This window comes from Falco cherrug, chromosome 14 (genome assembly GCF_023634085.1).
Source record: "Falco cherrug isolate bFalChe1 chromosome 14, bFalChe1.pri, whole genome shotgun sequence".
Lineage (NCBI taxonomy): Eukaryota > Metazoa > Chordata > Aves > Falconiformes > Falconidae > Falco > Falco cherrug.
In genome coordinates, this window is record NC_073710.1 from 7,276,601 (window position 1) to 7,300,550 (window position 23,950).

Sequence of the window (23,950 nt, forward strand, 5' to 3'; positions counted from 1 at the left end):
CTTGTTCCGTTTTTTTCACCCTTACGTTTAATTCCTGACTCTTTCTCTTTCCTTTTCATTACAATTGTTGTTATTATTACTACTACTATTATTATTTTATTTCACAGAATCACAGAACGATCAGGGTTGGAAGGGACTTCTGGAGATCTAGTCCAACCCCCTGCTAAAGCAGGGTAACCTACAGCAGGTTGCACAGAATCATGTCCAGGCAGGTTTCGAACATCTCCAGAAAAGGGGACTCCACAACCCCCCTGGGCAGCCTGTTCCAGAGCTCCGTCACCCTCAAAGTAGAGAAGATTTTCCTCATATTCTGAAGGAAATTCCTGAGTCGCAGATTGTGCCTGTTGCACTTTGTCTTGTCGCTGGGCTCTACTGAAAGGAGCCTGGCCCCGTCCTCTTGACACTCGCCCTTAAGGTATTTGTAGACATTGCTAAGATCTCCTCTCATCTTCTCCTCCCCAGGCTAAACAGCCCCAGCTCTCTCAGCCTTTCCTCATACGGGAGATGCTCCAGGCCCCTGATCACCTTCACAGCCTCCGCTGGCCCCTCTCCAGTAGCTCCGTCTCTTGAACTGGGGAGCCCAACACTGGACACGACACTCCAGATGTGGCCTCACCAGGGCAGAGTAGAGGGTGAGGATCACCTCCCTCGACCTGCTGGCCACACTTGTCCTTACACAACCCAGGGTACCACTGGCCTTCTTGGCCACCAGGGCACACTGCTGGCCCATGGGCAACTTGCTGCTCACCAGAACTCCCAGGTCCTTCTCCACAGAGCTGCCTTCCAGCAGGTCAGCCCCAACCTGTACTAGTGCATGGGGTTGTTCCTCCCCAGGTGCAGGACCCTACACTTGCCTTTATTGAACTTCATTTGGTTCCTCTACCAAACTCTCCAGCCTGCCCAGGTCTTGCTGAATGGTAGCGCAGCCTTCTGGTGTGTCAGCCACTCCTCCCAGTTTTGTACCATCAGCAAACTTGCTGAGGGTACACTCTGTCCCTGTATCAAGCGTTAAATTGCTCTTATCTCAACCCATGAGTTTTACCTTTTTCCAATTCTCCTTCCCATCTCAGCGGGGTGGTTGGGGGGGGGAGGGGGTGTAGAGTGAGCAAGTGGCTGTGTTGTAGTTAGTTGCCAGCTGGAGTTAAACCACAACAGCCATCCAGTAGGTTCTGAGTGTTGCAGCAAATGCCAAGCTTGAATAGATCAGCAGGGGAACCTAGCCCTAGATTAGAGCTATTAGACTTCAGTATCCAGCTCAGCGTCCACATTAGCCATCAACTTTTGTTAGGTAAATTGAAGGCTACAACATTTTTACATTATGGAAAAGATGACTGAGAATACTCCCTGGCAGAACAAAAATAGCACAAAAAGCAGGAATCTCTTCTTACAGCTTAACCACAGAGTTGCAAAAGACCTTGACTCACTAAATCCAGATATTTTTTAAACAGTGCGATTTGCGGACAGGAGTGAGAAATTAAAACATACCACTCAAAATCTGGAATATTTTCTACCTTTGTATCTGACGAACAGTTGAAAAAAAAAAAAAAGACCAAATGTCTAACCTCAGCTTCTACTTTGGCATAAAAAGCTCATAGCAACTAAGATGACATGACCTTGTGCGTTCCTAAGAGCTGCATAACAGCAATGCAATAGTTAGCAAGATACTCATATTTGCCAGTACTTGAAGTTTTAACAGCAACTGACTTCATATAAATACAAGAATTAGCAATGTCATTTATAAATATAAGAATTAGCAATGTCATTTAGTCAAAAACGTTAACTAGGATTAAGCCAGGTTTTAATCAGTGATATATTTAAGAATTTATTCAGTGATATCCACAAAGACTTAATTAAAGTTCACTCCTGTGCTATATTAATAATTTTGGTTTTCCCACTTTTCTGAAGAATTTTTAGAATTTCATAAAACCAGGATTTTCCAAGTCCGTTAATTTTCTAATTTGTATTCAGTATATCCAAATATAGTCAATTATGAAATCAAACCAACATTTAGGGGGGGGTGGAACTAGATGATCTTTAACAACCCTTCCAAGCCAAACCATTCTATGATTCTACGATCTCTAAACCATGGGAAGTTTTCATAGGTAGTCAGTCTTGACTTATGCTTCACCAATGTTAAATTTCTAGAACCAGAATTCGGGTTGGTATTTGCTTTTTTTGATATCGCATAAGATGCAATATAATGCAGCGTTTTGCCTCCTAATACAGAAAAATCAATGGATATGACAGAACATATACGCAGAACTAGGCTCAGCTGTAGAAAATAACAGAAATCACCACACAGAGTTAATCACGTGAACACCTATGTGATGCAGTCCCTGTAATCTGAGAACACAAAAACTTTGTGTTACAGCTGCAAAGAAATTAACTTCGAGCAGCACTTAGAAGTGGCACCAGTAAGAACTACGGCCAGCCTAAAGGGTCAGTAGTAAGGGCATGTCTTAATAGGGACCATTTTAATCTACTTCCCATTCTTACACTTTTCTGTAAGTATCATTACTAATTATTATTCCTGATCTAAATAACTCATTGGGGTCTGATGCAATATGACTGAATTTATGACTTTAAATGTGTGCCTGAGAGTTCTCCATTTGTAGAGCCAACAAATGATCCTTCTAACTGAACACAGCAAAGCTCCTCAGTAGACCTTGTATACAGTACCTCTTACAGCGCTATTACAACCATTTATTGCTGTCAGACAATTTCCTGAGCAATACAGATAAACCTCCAGACTCAAGAATTAGAATTACAGTAACAACTTGCTAAATTTCTTATTCTTGTTTTAAATTCTATTTAAATGTGATTTTGCTAGTTAGCTTTAAAGCCAGAGCAGCCTCTGCTTCCTGACTTCAGACACTAACACGAACTGTCTTCAGTCTTGCAGGAAAGACTTCTTTTTCTAATGGTGGCCTTTATCCCTAGTGCACGACAAACTGCAACACCTACCTTTGCAATCTGATCAAACTTTCCAAAAAGTTCATTCAGCATCACTACTAGTTCCTTAGGAGAGCAGTCACTGGCGAGGCGAGTAAATCCTACAATGTCTGCATAAAGAATGCTGGACGAAAACAAAAGGAAGAAACAACATAATTAAAATATGAAGATATGTCTATTCCACAGTCAGCTTAAACATTAAAATACATTTAACAGAAAGCATCTCTCTCTTTGGAAAACAACTCCAGAAAAAAAGGAGTGTCTCAACTGATATAGAAGGCAGTACATCAGTTCAAGACACATTATCTCCCCACAATAGGAAAGAAGCTCGCTTCAGCCTGAAAGTCTGTCTCCAGATTTTAATTTCACTGGACCATGTACACTGTTAAGCATCAGGAACTTACATTAATACAATTACTTCTACAGTTTCCACTTACCTAACATTTTGGTGCCTTTTTACATATAGACTGTGGAAGTTGTTGTCATGCATTTGCCTATTATCATTAGTTTCCTTTAGTCGTTCTATGATTGCTAGCTTCATTTCCATTGAGATATGAGCTGGCAGTATGGATAAAAGCAAATTTTCCTAAAAGGAGAGGGGGGAAAACTAACGATGTAAAATTCTTAATACAGTACATTTGAAATTGTAAGTTTTAGTGACTGCAAAAAGGAATTAAAAAAACCAAACAACAACAAACCAAACATCTTTATTCAAATAGTTTTTTGAGTAATGCATGTCAGATTTTCCAGAAAAGACTTTTACATTTCTGTTCTCAAAATCACCAATTTTACAGTTAAGTAAGGCCATCGTATATTTTTTTGTTTGTTTTTCCTTGTGACCTAGATGTGACATCTCTTTGTAACCATGAAAAACACAGAAATTCAGTACTCAGTACTACAATTTCTGGATAAACGACAACTTATTTTGTCCACCAATCTCAGTGTTATGTTAGCATTGCCTGATAAAGCATCTGGTAAAAGCTTATATTCTGTAACGAACAATCTACGCAGTATTCAAAACCCTTGTGAATTCTTAAATACTGGAAAAGCAGCAACAGACACAACAGCATCAACAATGTGCTGCTACAGCTTAAATGAACCAGGAACTGATGCCACTGAAATAAAGTCTCTTGAACTGAGAATACAGACTCTTCAAAAACCACTTACATTGTTTGACTATTCAGTGTCCTGTTTTACACTGGCTTTGACTTAAAAGCCCGTCATTCAGAGACGACCCTGCTAAGTTGCTGGGCAGAAGAGGAAGACAAAGATACGGTACTTTTAACCCAGGAAGGGCTCTACCACCCCAGAGATAGTCACCACAGAAGAGGAAATGCTGCATGGAGCAGCTACAAGCAGGAACTTTTTCTGATGACATCACCAGTAAAGTCAACACATTGTGTAACCGAGTAAAATGCTGCCCCTTTAGACCAAATCTTTGTCCCCTTTTCCTGAATAGCTGATGCAGCCCCATGAAGATGGCAGTAAGCTGCCATGGTTGCTTAAGCAATGCCTGCTACCAAAAGGAAATGCCTTGGGAGCACAGTAGGAAGAGGGAGTTCTTGACCATCAAGTACTAGCCTACACTAAGTACAGAGAGCAGTTAGTTTGAGACTGCCCCCAGAAGCAGAAATACCTCCTTCCCCTCCTCTAGTGTTTTAGAACTAGGAGAGTTAACCTTGGGGAACAATTTAAACCGATCCAGTGAATGTAACAGGGCCATCTGAGGCTGACGTTACGCAGTTCTCAAGGAAGTGACAAGGAACCCTGAACTGCATTTCTCGCATGGTTTTCACAGAGAAAAAGTGGGTGGCAAAAAGGAGAGTCAAAATTGTGTAATAAATTACAACACAGATGAAAAGAAAGCTGTCCATAGTCTTAAGCACATCTACACTTCAAACAAGCAACCATTAAAAAATCCAAACTTGCAAGTTACCACATCACCCAAAGAATGAGCACATACTGCCTGTGTAAGCTGATCAGATCCTTCCCTGGCTGCTGCACAGGGAAATTCTGCCAGGACTTTCACGCAGATTTGTCATCTCATCTCACAAGATCAGCATCAGAGGACAGATCGCGCTAGCAGTGCGGCATTTTCTTCTTTTCCATTTGATCAAGTCAGTCACTTTCCAGCCACTTCCTTTCATCTAATAACTGGTAGGCAGAGAACTCTGTAGACAGCTTTCTAGAGCTGCTGTTCTTAACCCTACTTATACCAGGATAAAAGAGGAAAGACGACCTAGTTTCAGCTTTGATACTTTACAGTCCTTCCTCAGTAAGAATTTCATGTTCCTTGCTTATTCTTTAAATACCACCAGAGTTTATGGAAATAAATAATAGCATACTAAAAAAACAGCAATGTATTATGTGATTTTCTCCCCCCTTAGGCTGCAATTTTCTCCTTCTAGCAAAAGAAAAATAGCTTGTGAGACAAGAAAATACAAGAACAATAATACTTTAGAATTCAAAACAAACAAAAAAAGTGAAAAAGGGAAGCATGAAACTAACTGCTGAAATTACCTTACAAGTATTTTTCAGGGCATTAAGGGCATGTTCTTTTAAGTTGCCTTGGACCAGTCCCAGTAACATTTTATACTAAGAAAAAAATAACTAAAATAACTGGCAATTACGTCCCTGTTACAAATAGTGTGATTTTCATATAGACAAGCCACAGAGAACACCTTCCTCCCTTTAACTTCCTTCTTTTGTTACAAATGGCACAACTTTTATTTTTGACACTAGGTGGGTATCACAAAGATTGGACTAAGCCTTTCAACATGCATTAGTCACCAACCTTAAAAATTACACAGACTTTAGAAATTAAAACAAGTAATTCATAACATGAATTAGTTCACTCACTTGTTGCCTCTTTTCAATCTTCAATTTCATTCGGACCTGAATGCACTTTAATGTGTATCTATACAAATCCCACGAAGCAACCTGCATTTGGCGTTTGTGAAATGCACCCATCAAGTTACCACAAAGAAAAATGACAGCATTGGCAAGCAGCTGCACAAGAAGAAAAATATTTACCTACTGCAGAACAGTCACTGGTACTTCACTAATACACATACTAGTCCCTTAAAAACAATCAGTCCCAGGCCATGTTCAATTTTTCTGTTACCCGGCCACATACCAAATTATACTGTTGGAATTAGCCAGGATATACCTGGGAAGTGGAAGCTAACTTTCACAGGCATTCCTGTAGGAACATACAGTAGTATAATGAAACGGAAAACTCTGCTATATCATTTAACATTTATTTGCAAGCGTTACTGTTTGACTTAGGGAGAACCAGTCCACACAGCATGCTGATGCATGAATTTGTAAAGTCTGACACACACCCGCATCAAAAGAGCTGGGATGCAACTTTGAACACACCCTATTAATAAGTGTTGGGAACCCTGAAAGCACCCAGTAGCACTCTCTGGCCCTGCTGGCTCCCCGGAGCAGCAACAGTCCTTTTGATCCGCCCTGAAGGCAGTGCCAGATGAGGTAAGATAGACCCATCTGAAACAGCACTGACCGGGAAGAATGACTGCGATGAAGTTTGTCATATTTTGAGTAACTTAGTTAAAAAATTTAAATAATAAGTCTGCTTCTTCCACTTTGGTCACAAAACCAAAATGCATTACAGATTAAATTAATTGTGATTTTATGAAAAGCATGCAAAACACATCAGGCCCAAGCACCAAATCCATGAATTTAAACATCCATGTGGAAGTTTGGAACTTATCTGAACAGGATAGTTATACCAATAACAAATAGTAATATGAGTAGGGTATTTAATTACTTAACCAAGTAGTAGTTCCTTACCTGAAATAGAATGGATTCCTTATTTTCCTGAGAAGTCATGCTTACCACAATGCTTAGAACAATAATATGGGAGAGAGCAGAAATAACGCTAATTATGACAGCACCTCGCATCCCAAAGGGTAGCATGGTATAAACTGTGAAGATTATGAAGAGAAAGAATGGCACCTTTGGAAAGAAAGAAAGAAAGAAAGAGAGAGAGACATGGGGGGGGGGGGGGGGGGGGGAAGAAAGAAAAAAGTATTACATATCCATGTTATTAGGCGCCTGCCCAAAATTCACTACAGAACAGGGAGGAAAATAGCAGGATTCTTGCTCATTTTCAGGCTGAACAATTAAATACTGACATTTCAAAAGCACAATTAAAACCACAAGGACAGTGGTAGTCCTAAAAGCTTTGAGGGAATTAGCGGCTATAGATTCATAGATAAGACAGTTTAACATGTCATAACACCTTTAAGTTTTTCAGTTGTCCTTGCCCTTCATCCTTAATTTATCTATTACAGCTGAAGATGCACTTTATACATCATGTAGCAGGAACAGTGTGTTGCAAGGATAGCAATATTGAAAAGAATCAGATTTTTCACCTTTTCCAAGGTATTATTCCAATTTTAACATCACCTGATCACACGTGTATGTTTACTCCACATTTGATAAAAACTAAAAAAACAATCAATACTTCCTAGTGCTGACACAAGAAAATAGTCATTATTGCCACTAACTACGTATTTAGCTGCACAAATTTTATGGAATACACAATGGTCCAACTAAACTGCTAGGAATCAGAAGGAAAGTACATAAAACTTGAATCCATATTTATAGATTTGTCATAGTGTTTAGCTCATATATATGGAAACTAATAACCCTGATCAGAGGAAAACATTGCCGCGCTCCTGGCTCAGTGCCATCTCATCACTGCAACTCAACTTGTGCCGTTCCAGACATGAGCTTCCTTCGAGGAAGTCTCAAGGCTCAGCCTGCACTTTTTTGTCAGAATAAATAGCTTGGTTGGGGCAACAATAAACAAACAAACAAGCAAATAAAAGTTTTCATTCAACAAAAGTAATCTTTTCAGTTAATCTTTATTATTTTAGCTGGGCTAAAAAAAAAAAATTGAAAAAAATGCTTTTTTGCCATATGCACAACCCCTATCACACAGTGTTCTGAACACTGTGTAATAGTTTTATAAGCATGGACAAGCAAAGGATTTACCTGCATTTAAACAGTAGTTTTAATTAGTGATAAATTCATAACTTGAGATAAAAGTCTGAAATTAACTTGTTCACTGCTACTTTTTAAATCTAGAGTTTCCTCATATTTTAGGCTTTAAGCCAACATTACTATTATCACATGACAAGAACACAAGACATTGGCTTGCAACACTGAAAGCAGCAAAACCAAATCTTGCTTCCCTACACGTTTGTACTTACAGTTAAGAACAGTAATATTTTTTTCCCTAAGGTAATAGCCTTTTCCTTAAGTTAAAAAATACTGAATAGCAACTCTAAATACATGGGGCTGGATCCAGGCCACAATACAAATCAGGTTTTGGTTGTTTAACTGATAATTTATATCTATCTTTTTTTGAAATAAAGAGGGGAAGGGGAAGAGTCAGTAAAACAAGATAAAAAGTAATTTTTATTTCAATAAAAATTCTTCTGTTTACATTATGAGAGCTTAGGAGGAGTTTCCTACAGATTATGATATTTTTGGCATCATGAAGTCGCCCATCTTCTGATCAGAGATACTAAGCAATGAATTTTACCCACACCCAGCTATGCCAGGATGTGTCATTAATTCTTATTGTTCACTTCACCTCTCCCACTGATTTGAAAACATGCTCCCTAGGGCACACCCAGCTCTAGAGTCCTTATACACTTCTTGAACACCACTTTGACCCATATAAATTAACCAAGCAAGTATTATTAATGAAAAACTCTCAAAGATTAATTCATAATAATTAAGATTTAGTAAAAATCTTAAATAAAAATACAATTCAATTACAATTTCAAGATGCAATTCTTGCATAGATTTATGCAGTTATCTAATTGTCAGCTGAACTGTATTTTTACTACAATAAAGAATACAAACCAAGATTTACTATAATGAACCAGTAAAATTAGGAAACTGAACCTAAACCTCAAGAAAATAATTATGTAGTTAGAACATTCAGAAAAAATAAAGTACATAAACACATCCATATATACTGACTGCCAGTTCTACGTATCTTAACAAACAAGACATACATACCTGTTCCCACGACTGATAATCATTTTCTTTTTCAAAAAGTGATACATATCCTATGATTAAGAAGCAAATCCAAATCGTAACTCCAAATAATGTTAGCCATCTCCGAAACAGGGATTCAATACATAAAAGTAAGTACATGACTGCAAATATGACAAGAGCAGCACATACTGCAATAATGAAGGCAAGATGATAAGGTGCTTCCTGCAAAAGCAAAACAAAGTGTTACACTTGGTCTAAACGTCAGCTTTAGGAAAAAAAAAAAAAAAAACCACCAACAGAAAATGCACCTATACCGTCCTGGAAACAGCTTAGATAGCTTTAAAATATGCTAACCTGAGCTGCTAAGTAGTCTAGCTGTGGCAGCAGTAACACTTTCTGATATTCACACATATACGGATAATACAATAAATACTATTACAGATACTCAGTCTACCCCAGTTCCATAATTATTTCCCAAATTAGTGGGTTTTGGTTTTGTCTTTTAAGCCATGTTCTAACTATACATTATACAATGTAGATGTACCCAAAGAAATGCATTTAAGGAGTTTGAGCTTTGCTAAAAAGGAGTAGAACAGCTCTTTTCCTAAGTTTTACAGGAGATGACTTGTAACATACAAATAATGTTGCTATTTCTTTCTTTTTTTAAGAAATTAAAGCTAAAAGGGATACAAATGCAATTGGTGAGATTAGATTTGTTGCTAAAAGAGACACATAAAGCACAGTATTTGGAAAGCAGTGTTAGAAGTCAATGAAGGATTATAACAGCTTCCTTACTACCTTTCTACAACATTATCTTTAAATCAACTCCCCTTTTTACCAGCTGTCAACTGGGCTGGCTTGAAGAATACCTAATTTCTTTACAGAGTATCATATTACGCTACACAATAAAAAATTATTTAAGACGCAGCTTTCCTATGCCTATAGGATCCCTGCTCTTTGCTAACTATTGATTCAATGGATCACCCACCATACTGGGAGATTCCTGTTGTGGTTTTATTATTGACAAAAAAAGAATATAAATTAATATCTACAAATCCTTTTATAAAAAAATCACCTCATGAATTCATAACCAATGAATTACTGTATTAATTCACACTTCTTAGATGACAAAAAAGAAAATAAGAGAAAAGGAGGATGTTTTAACTTACGGTAGTAAGTAATAAAGGGGCCAAGGAAGGAAACAAGAACTTAGCTACCATTTTGCATAATTATTATTTGTTCATAAGGTATACAGAGGAAAGAACAATCCTTACAGTAACTGTGCCTGTGCCTGACAACTCTCTCCTCTCTTTCCTGTCCCTTCAAAAACATACAGAGCGTTATGTACACAATTACTTGATTTCTTTCAACATTGCAACTTCGATACCACGTCGCTCAAAAAATTATTTAGCCGGAAATGTTTTACGTGCCATTACAGTGATTCCTCATAATCTTTGAAAACATTGAACACAAAGAAAAAAGTATACTCACATCAATGACAAAGAAGATTATAATAAGAGTAGTCCAGAAGATGACTGCAATGAAGAGCAGCAGTAGCAGCAGTGGATGCTGCTGGCTTGTGTAGCGGTACTTCTCATAGAGTGGGTCTGATAGCCTGCAGTCGTCATTTTCATTGAAGAAGTATTTACCTTTAGCTGGCATTTTCTCCCAGGCTGGCTGCTGTTTTTCTCAGTTCCCAGTGCACACAATAAGACACAGCTGAAGCTACTGCTTCAAGAAGTTCTGTCTTTTTGCCGCTGCCTCTGCGATCTTTAGGCACACCAAGCAACCCACGCTCTCCAGTTTTACTTCTCATGAGCATTAACTTCAGGATTTCCAATGCAACCAGAAGCAAAAGAGTTAGCCTCCCCAAAACCATGGGCAATTCATCGCCAGCTCTATGCTTGAACCTTTAGATCAACTTGTATCTGTGCAGATAGGAGTTTTTGGCAGGTTTTTTGTTTGTTGGTTTTCTCGGGTTTTGGTTTTTTATTATTATTATTATTTTGCAAGTCTCAACTCCTTTCCATAAGCTTGAATCTCATTTCCTGGGATTAACTCTGCAGAGAGACAGTATTATTAAACTAACATATTCACTTAAGTGTACACAGTGTTCCCCAAGGAAGAAGGAGGGGGAAAAAAAAAAAGGTACACTCCTTAAACTTCCCATCTGCATGCTCTAACCAGCAAGCAAAGCTGTTTCTTGCTGGCCCGGTGGCAGCCCCACAGCTCCATGCATGGGCAGTGCTGCCAGCGGCCACAGAGGCAGGGCTCAGCAGTGCTGCCAACGGCTGCCCTGCAGGCGCCAGCTGCACCTTTCTTTAACTGAAACATTTTCATATGAACAATGTACTAAATTCGTTTCCTTTTGAGCAAATGACATAGTTTCCATAAGCATGTTGCGTAACTGAATATTAACAACTCTTCTGAAGTGATGCACCCACCTGTGTGTACGTATACATACAAAATCTTTAATCATAATACACATTGTAATATTTTTCAAAACATGCATCTTCAAGAAATCCTTTTTTATTTCTTTCACTTTTTAATTAAAAAGCATAGAAAATGAGAAAAGACTACAGCTGTCCAAGCCAAAATTCAATAAACTTTTTTTTTAAGGAAAAAAAAAAAAAAAAGATACTTGACATCTAGTTCTGTCTATTTAGTTCAACTCTATTTAATAGTGTTTCCAAGGCAATAGATGTGTTCTGTTAACAATGAACATTAAGGAATGAACTGTATTGTTAATTACTAATGACCAATGTTTTTTTAATAGATTCATGAATATAATTCACTCAATGCCAACAAACATACAACAAAAAAAAAGCAGGGGAATGGGACAGAGGGAAGCATGAAAACCAGGATTTCAGAAGAAGTCTTATTAAAACTTGATAACAGGACAACAGCTTCTTTGCCACTTGACTGCCATCACCATGGTGCCCAAGGCCATTGCTCTGGGGGGAAAGAACCCACCAAAAGACTTGCAGAAAAGCCAAATCCTAGCCAGTTACTCTCAAAAGGCAAAATGCTTAACCACACACATCTGTTTAGACTACATTCACACTACAATCGAAAGTGCTGTTAAGGAAAAAGTTTCAGAAACCGCACTGAGTGATTTAGTCTCTGTAAATAGAGGCAAACACTAGCATACCACCCAATCATTAATGACCAAGTGGGCATAAACAGATATACCAATACTGAGATAGAGCAAAACAAAAAAAGTGAACTTTTGCAGCAAAATGAATAACTACAACTTCTTCCTAGAGTATACTGCAAACTCGGGTTAATCATAAAAAGAGAAAAGACCATATTGCCTCACTTTTATTCAGTAACACCCAGAATAAACACACATATTAAAACCTGAATTAAAATTTAAGACATCTTTCCCATATATAGTTAATGGTACACCTAGTATCTCACCTGCACTGGTTACTACTGAGCTTTACTCCATAAAAAGGCCTCCCATCTTCCACCTGAAAAAATTCTTCTGGCACTCATACCATTTGCATGTGCGTAACAATGCTCTTGCAAAGGTGTGTGAACGCATCTTAGAAATCACTGATACTTTAAGATGCCAAGGCCAAGATGAAACTGAAACATTCATGCATTTTCCAAGTCATGCAGGTGACTGCAGAATTACTTCACTCGAGTGTAGGCCAGTTCTTCCGAAGAGGGAACTGACAGAAGGTGTGCACAGAGGCCAGTATTGTAATTTTAATTCATCTTTCCGTTACAAAGATGACAAGCTACAGACAGTGGGAAGGTTACAACTGTGATTCACTAGAGGCGCAAACAACTCACTAAACAGCCTGAAGAATCCCTGTACCATGAGGGTGGGAGTGCAGGAACACACTCTGCCTGATGTGATCCACTATACATAACAGACAACAGGTTTGCTGTCCCAGTTCCCTCTAAAGGTGTATTTTCGGAATAAAAACAATGAAAAAGTTCCTTAATATACCTGCAGAAATAAGAATTTGAGGGTAATTTTTATGATAATATTTATTTTGAGAGGCAGCTTTATTTTTCCAGTTAGCAGGAACGAATCCATTGTCTAAAAATAACTACTAATTGCTAAGCAGTAAAACATTTGCAATTATGAGAGACAATTAATCCTGTCTTGGGCTACTTAATATTGAATTCCAAGAAAAATTATTGCACGGCTTGCTTTCTGTAATTTTATGCTTCTATGTCAATGAAAAAACAATACCAGGGACAATCTCTATTCTTCAGAACTGTACTGTGAGGCTGTGGTTCAGTTATCTAACGTTCAAAAGATAAAAAAAAATGTCAAATGTCAGCTTAGAACTACCTCTGAATATTATTTGAGAGTTTTACAAGACACCGAGTTGGAGAGAAATGTCTGTTCAATGGTTTAATCCATTTTAATAAAAAAAAGAGATTGCTACCTTATTGATTTGTGTATTCCTCCACTGATCTTCATAGATATACATTACAAGTAATTATGAATAATCCTGGGTCACAGCATTTTCTTCTCAAAACTCTGTTAGGTAAAGAAACGCCCAAACAATACTATATTGATTTACCAAGAATCTATAATACACTACATAAATGCTACTGTGAGATGTATAATTCAACTCCTGAACTAGTTTCAATCTGCATCCCATGTCCCACTGCCACTACCACCCCCCTTTTTAAAAACTACTACAGAGCAATGTGTGCTTCTGCAGTACATGTTTTAAAATGCAAGTTACTTGCAACACACAAAATTAGCTGAGAATCGTGCAATTATGCATTAGTTAAATAAACATGGTTTTGTGTGACAAATGTAATGAATTGCCAGTCATCACCTTCCAATCAAAAACAGAAATTCACACATGCACATGTCAGTATAGGAATTGCATTTCAGCTCCAAAACCACTCCAAGCACTTAAACAGCTTTTTGATGTCTTTTTTTTTTTTTTTTTTTTTTTTTAAGATATTACGGGTATTACCCTCTTCCCATTAACATAAAAAAAAAAAAAGGTTGTCTTGTAAGAAATTTTAGCAGACTTGGCTGAAAGCCACCGCTTTTTGTGCCCTTCCCCTTCTCTGAATTTTTTCCAGCAACCTTCTGAAAATGTAGAAGGCCAGCTTGAGAGAGAAAAAGATTTTGTCTCACAGATGGCACCACACACTAGTAAAAGCATCCATTTAACATACTCTTTTTTACATATTTAAGGATCACGTGAGTATTTTGCTTTTTTTGGTCATTGTTTCTTAAGAGATTTGCCATTCTGACACCACAAGAGAGGTGTAACCCTGAAATGGCAGCAGGCCACAAAAACCAAACAGCACTCCCAGCAGCACCAGTGGCAAACACACCAAGCCAAACGGGGACTGGATGTGGGCTGCTGCCATAAGACCATGGAGCTCTGATCATCAGTTTATCAAGAAAGCGCCTCATTTCTTTAGAAACCTTCACTGTGTTCAAAGAATTAGAAAGGAGGAGCAATCTGCCAACCAGGTTAATATATAAGAAACAACCCCAGCAGTATGGGTTGGAAACTGCACTGAAAACCCACAGGAACATCTACCAAACAAACAAACAAACACGATTTACTCAGATCTGGGCTGGCTCCACAGTCATCTGCATGCCAATTACCGTGAAACACATCTGGTCAGACAAAAGAAATTTGCCCAGTGAATATGTAAGAACACCGGACATGTGATAGGCATAAAAGATTGGACAATAGGATTCCTTCCAGAAGGTGAATCAGAATAGCTTCAGCCTTCCAAATCTACTCTGTTTCAGGTACAGAACAAGGTTGCATTCAGATTCAGCAACAGAAAGTTATCTAGCTAAGTACTGGGCAAGACCTGGCGCACATGCACAGCCACCTTTCACTTGTGAGCAAAAAAGACAGCGTTTCTATCATCCACAAATCTGAGTATTTCTGACTGCTCTATGCTTTCCTTCCCATAGCTAGGAATTTCCAAGCATTGCTAAACTCTCCGGTCTCCTACTGACAAAGCCATAGGATTTTGTTACAGAAAATATGAAAGCAAACAGTTCATTACGCTGCTAAGCTTGGACTGAAGCTCTTTTGTTCTCCCAGGCTAGCTGAAACTGTCCACAGTGCTTTGTGTCAATACACAATGTTTTCTTAAGAATTGGCCTGGACTCAACAGTTGCAGAATAGACATGACCGTACTACAGAGCCTATGGAGAGCGAGGGTTTTAAAGAGAACTGAAACATGATATCATGGGCTACACTAACAAGTCATATGACAAAAGTCAGAGAAGCCCCCCCCCTTTTTTTTTTTTTCCTCCAGTTTGCCCAAGGTAAGTAGCTACAAAAATGCAAGTCTCTTCACAAGAAAAATCTAGGAACATGCACCACATCGACCAACTCTTTACTGAGGCAAAGCAGAAAGTTCAGGGCAGATGAGGTAAATCAGCTGATGGGGTAAGAACACGATTCCTCGTGCCTCCAAAGCAGCAAGGACTCCCCCATTTCTCATCTCCAGCCTTGTCATAAACAATATGCAATATGCCCCTGATTAACAGCCTTCCCCCCATGCACTTACATTGCAGGCATATTTTCATAATATACTTTCATAATATCGCTAGTTATTAAACAGTGCATCATTCTTCCTTCCATCTGATATTCCAAATAGGCTATTGCTACTTTCCAAGGAACACCAGCACTGTATTTTCCATTCTAATAGCCAAGGGTTACCCAAATAATTTCGTTAGCACCTCAGATTTATTCTCTGGTCAGGTGACCATCTGTAAAATAATGTGTTTGCAAGTTGGAGGTGATTTTTGCTCCCAGTGATTCACTCGGCCCTACCTGTGCACAGTCCAACCAGCATAGATGAAACAAGCACAGAACAGCCAGGAAAAGTCAAGCTGATTTTTCTATCAACTTGAAATAGAAACATTTCAAATACTTGCATTTCCTAAGCCCCTTGAAACTTCTAGATACAAAGGTTTTATTTCTCTGAAACAATACTGAATGGGCAAATGCTGCAAAGCTCCAGGATTCTCAAGATGCCTCTCAAGGTATATTGACATTAAAATTTGGCTTGAGTCTGGTAATAACTAAAGGGTCTTGCCCCTGGGCCCCAGCTCTTTCAACCAGCACTAATGTTCACTATCCAGCAGCTCATCCCTAATCCTCACAGCTTGCTTGGAGCCAAAGGTAGGAGCTCTTTTTGTACACACACCCATCTCAACTATCTCTTGGTCATCCACTTTCCACCTAGAGCTTAAGTAAGCAGCAGGGGCCCATCAGTTTTCCCTCACAACATGCAGGTGCATTTGTTTCAGGCACACCGCATTTGGCCTTTTTTTGCTAGCTTGGTTGCAGGCTGGGGAGCGGGTCTGGTAAACCTGCACCCTCCTGCCCACTCGCTCACACAGCAGGATGCTCAGGTGGCCAGTGACCACGTCCTTTGTCCCCTCTCTTGGGAGAACTATTTACAGCAGCTAGTGACCAAGTTAATGCCTTTCAAATGGGATCTGAGTACATTGCAGTTCTGTTCTTCAAAGCTACTGATGTATTCCCAAACACATCCACAGTAACTGCCTGGACAATTTTTAAAGTATTTTTTCCACTTAGCTGTTCATTTGCCAAGGACGCAAGTCTTGCTCACCTAAAGCTGCCTGTTTGCTAAAAAGCAGTCTCACCCATGGAATTTTAGAACAAACCCCAATAGTAAGAGCCAAGTGAAGTGATATACGTTGCCTTATTCCTCTCAAAAACTGCTGCACAAAAGCAAGCAGAACCAGTTTTTCCATCTTTAACTACTACAGCACCAAAGACTGAGGGTACAGTTATGATTTCCATTCTACCTTTTCTTTCACATAAATAACAACAGTGTTTCTAAAATTACTTTAGCAATTTCCATGACAAGAATGATTGCTGACCATAATTACCCATTAACAGATATTAAAAGGGAATTAGAAATCTATGAACATCCAGTAGAATAAACGAAGGAGATTAGTAGATTTATTATGAATCTCAGGCAAGAATCTCTCTAGTCTAGTGGACTCCACAACGATTCAGTCTAGGAAACGAACATTAGCAATCCAAATATACAACACAGAAATACCGTTCACATTAGAGACCACACTTCTTTCTTTTAGACTTGGCTTTCAAATGCCAGCCTGCAGTCACCTTAGCTTTTTCTACTCATACGAAAATATTAAAGGCGAACAGATGCATTTTTAATGACCTATCTGCTAGCAGTGGTAAATATTACTTGCACAGGTAAGTTTCTTTGCAAAGGTAAACTTATATATATATATTTCGAAGGTTTTCATGTGAAATTTCACCTTCCTTAATTACATTTAATTTCTGAAGAGCTCCTTCTACAATACAGAAAAATCTTACTTCTATTTACCTTCTATTTTCTTACAAAAAGTAACATACCCACTTCAACACATCATCATGCAAAACTGTATTTACATTAAAAAGCCTAATCGATACAAAAAAGTAGTCTGCCAAAAAAAAAAATAAAAAAATCAGGAGGCAGAAGAAGTCCCACCATGTGTCAGAGCAATTCGTAAAATACAACACTACACCACCTAGGCTGTGCCTTTGAACACTGAGAGCCATGACAATGATAGTGTTAGGTATACTGCAAAGAAAGTGTTGAAATTGAACTCTTATTATTCATTCTTATTTCAATAGATTGCTTCTTCTCAAGGTATCGGTTCTACAATAACCTTTAAAATAGGAATAACAAGTTGCATAATTTGAAAACTGTTTTTCAGTCACTAGAAGAAATGGAAGATGTGAAATAACAGAGGTTTGAAAAACAACTGAGCTCAACAGCCAGGTCAGATCACCCAAAGGAGGGGGTTCTCACCCACTCGGACCCCCTGTCCTATGCCAGCTGCATGGCCTGCCTGCCCAGGCACCCACCTCCTGCACCCGCCAAGCTCCAAAGGGAAGTTTGGAAGAAGTCATACAACAATATAAAGGTTGGTTTTGGCAGGTTCCTTCTCTGACAGGGTGGTGGATTGCAACAGTGAGAAGAGGTATAGATGAGCCAGCCCAGTGTCTGAAAAGGAAAGGCAAACCACAAATAGGAAAGCAAGGCCAGCAGCAAGTTGTTAAACTGACTCATCACTTCTCACAGGTCCACAGCCTAAGAAAAAGAATACAAAGAATATCACTTTTAGGACTGGGGGGGTTGTTGCTTATTTTTTAATACCACTATTATTACAGAATGTGCTTTGAGGAAAGAGATTACAGTCACGGAAAGAAACCTCTATGCTAGCCATCCAGGTAGGACAGAGAAATGGTGACAGATGGTGGCTCAGGAAACTGAAGATTTGTCATTTAAGACCAGCTCACAAACTAGAGTATAAAAGAAAGAAGAATCTGTATAACCAGATTGGTGCAACCGAGTTACGTGCAAGGGTTTACTACTGTTCTAAGGTAGTTTATTGTGCAAACACATGATGGTTCAACCAAAAAATCTATTAAGCCTTATAACTAACTGCTGGGCCTGGCTCAGTGGGGTGGAGGTAGAGGGGTAGTAGTCCTTTTATAATGCTGGTTTTCATAAGCAGCAAAATCCAGGGTGTAAAATGATACATCACATCAGAAGGGAATTGAGCTGTGCTTTGCATCTTTCAAAGTCCAAGGTGTGTAATTATTTCATTATTCCCAGACTCCCTGTCACACATTACAGATAGATTTTCCGACTTCAGCTGGTTTAAAAATGAACTTACCACTACAAAAGTCAATATTCCACTTACACTTGTCACATATTTTAAATATGCCTCAGCTTTCCTATCGCAACAAGGAAGCACAGACTGCTGATGTGACAAAGCCAGAGCACAAGGGCTCTTCTATGGCTAAATACTCCAACAGATGTTCAAAAAGAAAAAACAAAAAAAATCACTGTGAACAGGATTTTAATGGGCATCACACCTTATTCTTATTCTTCCCGTTTCACTTCGTTATTTAGGGGGAGTGTTACAGTTCAACACAGAAATGCATCTTTCCCACCTCTAGGGTAAATAGTGTATTTGCACAGAACAGGTGCAATCATAATATGGCAAGGGATAAGGGCCACGCTATGGGCGGGAAGAAGATAAAACCTGTCCTGAACAAGATAAGAAATTGTTTGCTATTTAGATTCAGTCCAACTAAAACCAGTAAAACAGAGAAGGAGGCTCAAAGACACGAACTTCTCTCTCCTGTCTACAATACTTCCACGCTACTGAAGTGAGAAGAAATACATACAGGCAGATGAAATTCAACTAATGCACTGACATCAACAACTTTGGTTTCTTTCCAGTCTAATTTTTCAGATGAACTAACACTGACATACACACTGAGAACGTGTCACTGAATAGCAGGTAAAGGACCTTTAAGGCTGCTCAAAGCATAAATCAGCACTATCTTCCTACTGTACTCTGTTATCAGTGTAGCGTTCTATTAAAGAACCAAATATTTTTTTTAAAGCAGTTTTGCCAAGCATCATAACCAAAACACAAGAGCAAAGCCTTCATACTATTTATGAATCAAGGGGGAATGGAAGGAGACAGATTAAATCCAGTCGCCCCTTTACTTAATGACTAGTACTTCAAGAGTAAATCCTATCAAGTACGTGTTTTAAAAATCTTATTTCTATATACTATTTATTACAGGGGAATTTTAATGTTCCCCAAACTTCTTCACATGTCAACCATGCAACATTTGTTACACCACCACATCCGTACTTCACAGCCAAAAAAACTAAAACTAAAACTAACACTTGCAATAAGGAAGTTCCCTCCCTTGGAGCTTAAGTATTAAAAACACCACCAAGGAGACATATCTATGCTTCTAATAAAAGCATTGTTTCTACAGTCATAGCCTACCTCAGGACACAACAGCAATCGAATACACACAATACTTTTCTAAAAGTTTTCCAAAATAGGTCCTTTGCAGACTCATTGTGAAATAAAACAACGATAATGGGATGCAAACCTCTGAAATCACGTGTTTTCAGTCCCACTTGATAGCAACACATACTTCAAAACTGTTAGGAGTTGTATACGTATTTTTCACTGATCCAGATGACATGCCAAATGAGCCAAGTGTTCATGAGTGCCTGGGTAAGCTCTCTTGGATCATAAAAAGAGCAAAGCCATGCACAAGCAGTGAGAGCTTTCTACATACAACCAACATGCCTCACGGGATTTTTATTTTTTTATTATTTCCACCCTAAGTTTTGATTGCCTATTAAGATAATGGAATGTCTGAACACAGATCTAATCACTGTCATCCTTCTTGTTTCATCTTATCTTTCATCTCACCATTTTCAAAGCTTTGCTTGACAACCAGCCCTACCATTCCCAACTCCGACAGGCTACTGGAAACCTACACCGTGTAAAGCACTGACTTGCCAAGGGGAACAGGGGTATCTCCCCTAGCAACAGCCAAAATGAAGCAGACACTTTGAAATTAAATTCTCCTTAAGCATTTTTATCCTTTGGATCTGCTGATATAAGTCCAGTTCATTACCGCTAAAACAGAACTAGCGAATACCAAAACCTTGAAATAATACAGTGGTCACAGCAAAACTTCAGGGTATGGCAAAAGTCCCTTTTTCTAAAAAGCTATGCAGTTACTGCCTCAGAGCAACATGAAGTCCACAGAAGAACTTTCCAAAATAGTAAAGTATGCAGCCACTACCCTAGTGAAGGTTATCGCTGATCAGTATCTAAACCAATCCCCAGGGCTGTGTGCAGCCATTGAGAAAGCACTTTTTACCTGGACTGTAATGTTGAACTGTGCATAACAGATTACTTTGGGCTTTTATGGTTCTAAATCTCACTGAGACTACTGATAAAAACCACATGCTTGTTGCTTGCTCACCATTGCAGGCCACAGGATTCATCGGCAAAATTCGTATTTCTCCACTCCACTATGGTCTGTGCGATCATTTTGGAATTCCTGCAGTAGGGTGAGCGCAGCCCACTCAGGTATGATCCTTGACACTAAATCTTTTGAAGTATCACATGCACCAACCTGCAACAAGACAGGAAATCTTTACTCCAAGGACCATTGCAAGCTTTAATAATGCTTCTATTTCTTCCCCTCTTTGTTCAAGGAAGAAAAAAATTACTCAATCTCCGTCTCCACGTACTATGAACCTTTTATCCAGACAATCAATAGAAGAAAAAGTACTTAACCATACTGGGGCAAGCTGCAGCATGAATGTAGCTTGATTGAAATACTTAATGGTAGATGGAAATGTCTGAAAAGAAGGCTGAAGATTGATGAGGAGTATTTTTTATGCTAACTGATCCCAATGCTTTTCAAGCAAGGCCTCTGTGACAGCAAAGGGTACTCTGCTAAAAGTAAGAGAATATTTTACTAACTTTTACAGCATTCTTGATAATGAAAGCCCTAAGTTTTTCAGTAAGTTTTATTATGCAGAAGTTCAAATATCAGCAATTAAAAAAACAATCCAAGAAAAACTTTAATAAAACAATGTATAATTCAAACCAGCATAAAATATTTTTTGAGATTTTGAGTCACAGATCAGCAAATACGACAATGTGGCAGGAAAACCAGCTAAAAAAAACCCAAACAAACAAAAACACCCAAATTCCCTCCCTACACCTTGCAGTTCTGGATAAAAACTCACCTACCACTACTGTAGAAATTAAAGAGATTCTGCCTAGTAGGTTTGCTTGTCTAGGATGTCATGAACAGAAAATTGTATCTCCAGGTAGGCAGATGATCAGAAGACACAGTCAGGTTATCATCCTCAAGGATGCGCACCAGCTGTCTAGTAGGAACAGCCTTTGGCTTTGTCCTCCTCTTCCTTCTTTATCATCTTCATATGCATTATGGGAACAACTGATCGGATGTGACAAGATGCCAAAGAAGTTCAATACCGCAGCAAAGTACCAGGCCCTGGGAGGAGGCATGGCTGCTCACTACTGGTTGTTGGAATCCAGTACACACTCACCAGGGACAGGAACCAAGTGGAGCAAACGGTTATACAGTAGTGCTGAAATAATGACTCAGAGGAGGAGAGGCCCAGAGCCTCTTCGGAGGAAATTGGAATTAAGACGTCAGTGGGAAACCTGATGCAATTTAAATAGCTGTGCTAGGAAGGGAACATATCAACATGTATTTTGTTGTTCACCCCAAAGCTCCACCACTAGAGACCCACTTTGGAAACCGAAAGGCAAGTGAAACTGCCAAATAATCTGGCACAAAATCAGAGCGGATGCAAAGTATTTTATTGCAAAAAGAATTCAAATAAACCTATAGTCATTTTCTGTTAAATTTTTGCTAGGCTATACAAACTACTTTAATCACCACTCAAAATAGGCACTCTGTTCCATCACAGTGGGTTAAATGTCCAGTTCATACCTAAGCCCTGGGACAGTTGTGACCAAGTCCCATTACTTTTTGGCCAGGAGTTAGTTCCACATAGCCAAGCTCAACGGGCATCAGAACTTATAAAAGTTAGGTGGAAACTGGAGATGATTCTTAAGAAAAAGGTCAAAACCCTGAGAAAGTCTTCTGGCAGCCTTGGAGATAGATGAGAGGAAAAAACAGTAAGACATCTTGCAGAGTTCATCTGAAAAGACAGATACAAATCTGCTGTGTCTGTGCATGTGTTAAGAGCAGATAAAAAGAAGACTTTGTTTAACCTCTGTTACATGTTCAGTCTGGAACACCCGAATAAGCTGCTGCTTTACTTTCACCTTGTTATGTATCCAGTATTAAGGATGAGTCCATGGTAATCAACACGACCTCATATTCCTTTGAAAAGGACCAGTGCTGTATGGACAGCAATACTGGGCAACAGTTTACTGGTATTCATAGGGAAAATGAGGATGCCCAAATAGTTAGCATGTCCCAGAAGTTTCATAATGCCTTTTAGAAAAATATGCTGTGACAGTTCTTAAAAATCATCCCAGAAACAACACTCTTCAGAGATTTTAGAAGAGGAGCTAAAGGACTGAGAATTGTTTTCAATGTTTATGAAGGTACTTAATCGTAGCAATCCATAATTGCAATGTACATAGTTAGCTTTTAGTAAGGATTATGCCAAATTCACAGTGCCACTGATTTTTTAAAAAATTATTTTTTAAAGATGTACCTAAAAACACAACTTTCACCAGAGCCCCTGATCAACAGTTACATGCAAGATCCACCTTAGTTGCAGAGGGACTGAGCTGCTGCTCCCCCAGAAGTGTTCTCAGGATCAGGTCCTGAGGACAGTATACTTCCTGTCATACACAAACATTGTAAACAAAGATAACACGTGAGAGAAATACTTTACATCAAAATGTAGGGGAGGGGTAGTGGGGTGGGGTGGGGTAACAAAAAAAAAAAAAAAAGATTCTTTCTATATTTGTAACTGAAGCTCCTCAGAGACGCAGAGACCAGTCTGCTGATAAGCAGCAAGTTTCCGGAAGTAAAGTGATACGCAGCCTAAGTACTTTGAGCCATTTTTTGATCTGCAAGACAGACAAACCTCTCTGCATTCAACACTAACCACAGGCACCTATTTCCCTAGCAACAGCTTGCAGGCCATTTTCATTTTGACTGAAGAACATTTAACCAGTTATATTACGAGCACAGCGCCTTGCTCCTGTAACAGCAGTTGCTTTTCGCACCTACCAAATTGTAATTTGCCTACTATCGAGCCAGTGGATCGATGCTGCACCTGCAGCACAGATCTGCTTTATCGTGGGAGGTTTTTTTATTTTCAAGTATCTAAACTTTATCAAGTTAAAACTGGTCAAAGATGAAAAAAACCCCTAGAGTATTAAAAAAAGGTCTTCCTTTAGCTCTTTAGTAACAGCTCCATTTATTACTATTTTCAGGATTTTTCCTTTGTTTTAGGTCTAGGGTATTAGAGCACACAAGAAGAGGAGGACATGACAACAGTTCTTGATTAATTTTAGAGATACTTCATTAGCTTCAAGAAACAACAAATACCACATAACAGAAACTCCAGAATGGAAGGATGGATT

The 23,950-nt window shown here is 38.9% G+C and overlaps 1 protein-coding gene across 7 annotated transcripts in view; it reads right to left on the minus strand.

Annotated features, from left to right (window-relative positions):
* ADCY7 (adenylate cyclase 7) overlaps positions 1–23,950 on the minus strand; it is a 67,856-nt gene that overhangs the window by 25,416 nt on the left and 18,490 nt on the right. For 3 of the 7 annotated variants that reach the window (XM_027813195.2, XM_027813194.2, XM_055726283.1), the window contains 7 exons: positions 20,823–20,975; positions 10,486–11,054; positions 9,016–9,216; positions 6,769–6,933; positions 5,812–5,961; positions 3,390–3,538; positions 2,965–3,076 (listed from right to left, as the gene is read on the minus strand). In XM_027813195.2, coding sequence (XP_027668996.1) covers positions 2,965–3,076; positions 3,390–3,538; positions 5,812–5,961; positions 6,769–6,933; positions 9,016–9,216; positions 10,486–10,656 — 948 coding nt within the window. In that variant the 5' untranslated portion in view covers positions 10,657–11,054; positions 20,823–20,975. Of the gene's footprint in view, positions 1–2,964; positions 3,077–3,389; positions 3,539–5,811; positions 5,962–6,768; positions 6,934–9,015; positions 9,217–10,485; positions 11,055–13,403; positions 13,499–17,870; positions 18,010–20,822; positions 20,976–23,950 lie in introns of all 7 variants that reach the window. The other 4 variants (XM_055726286.1, XM_055726285.1, XM_055726287.1 and 1 more) reach the window with 4 other exon arrangements.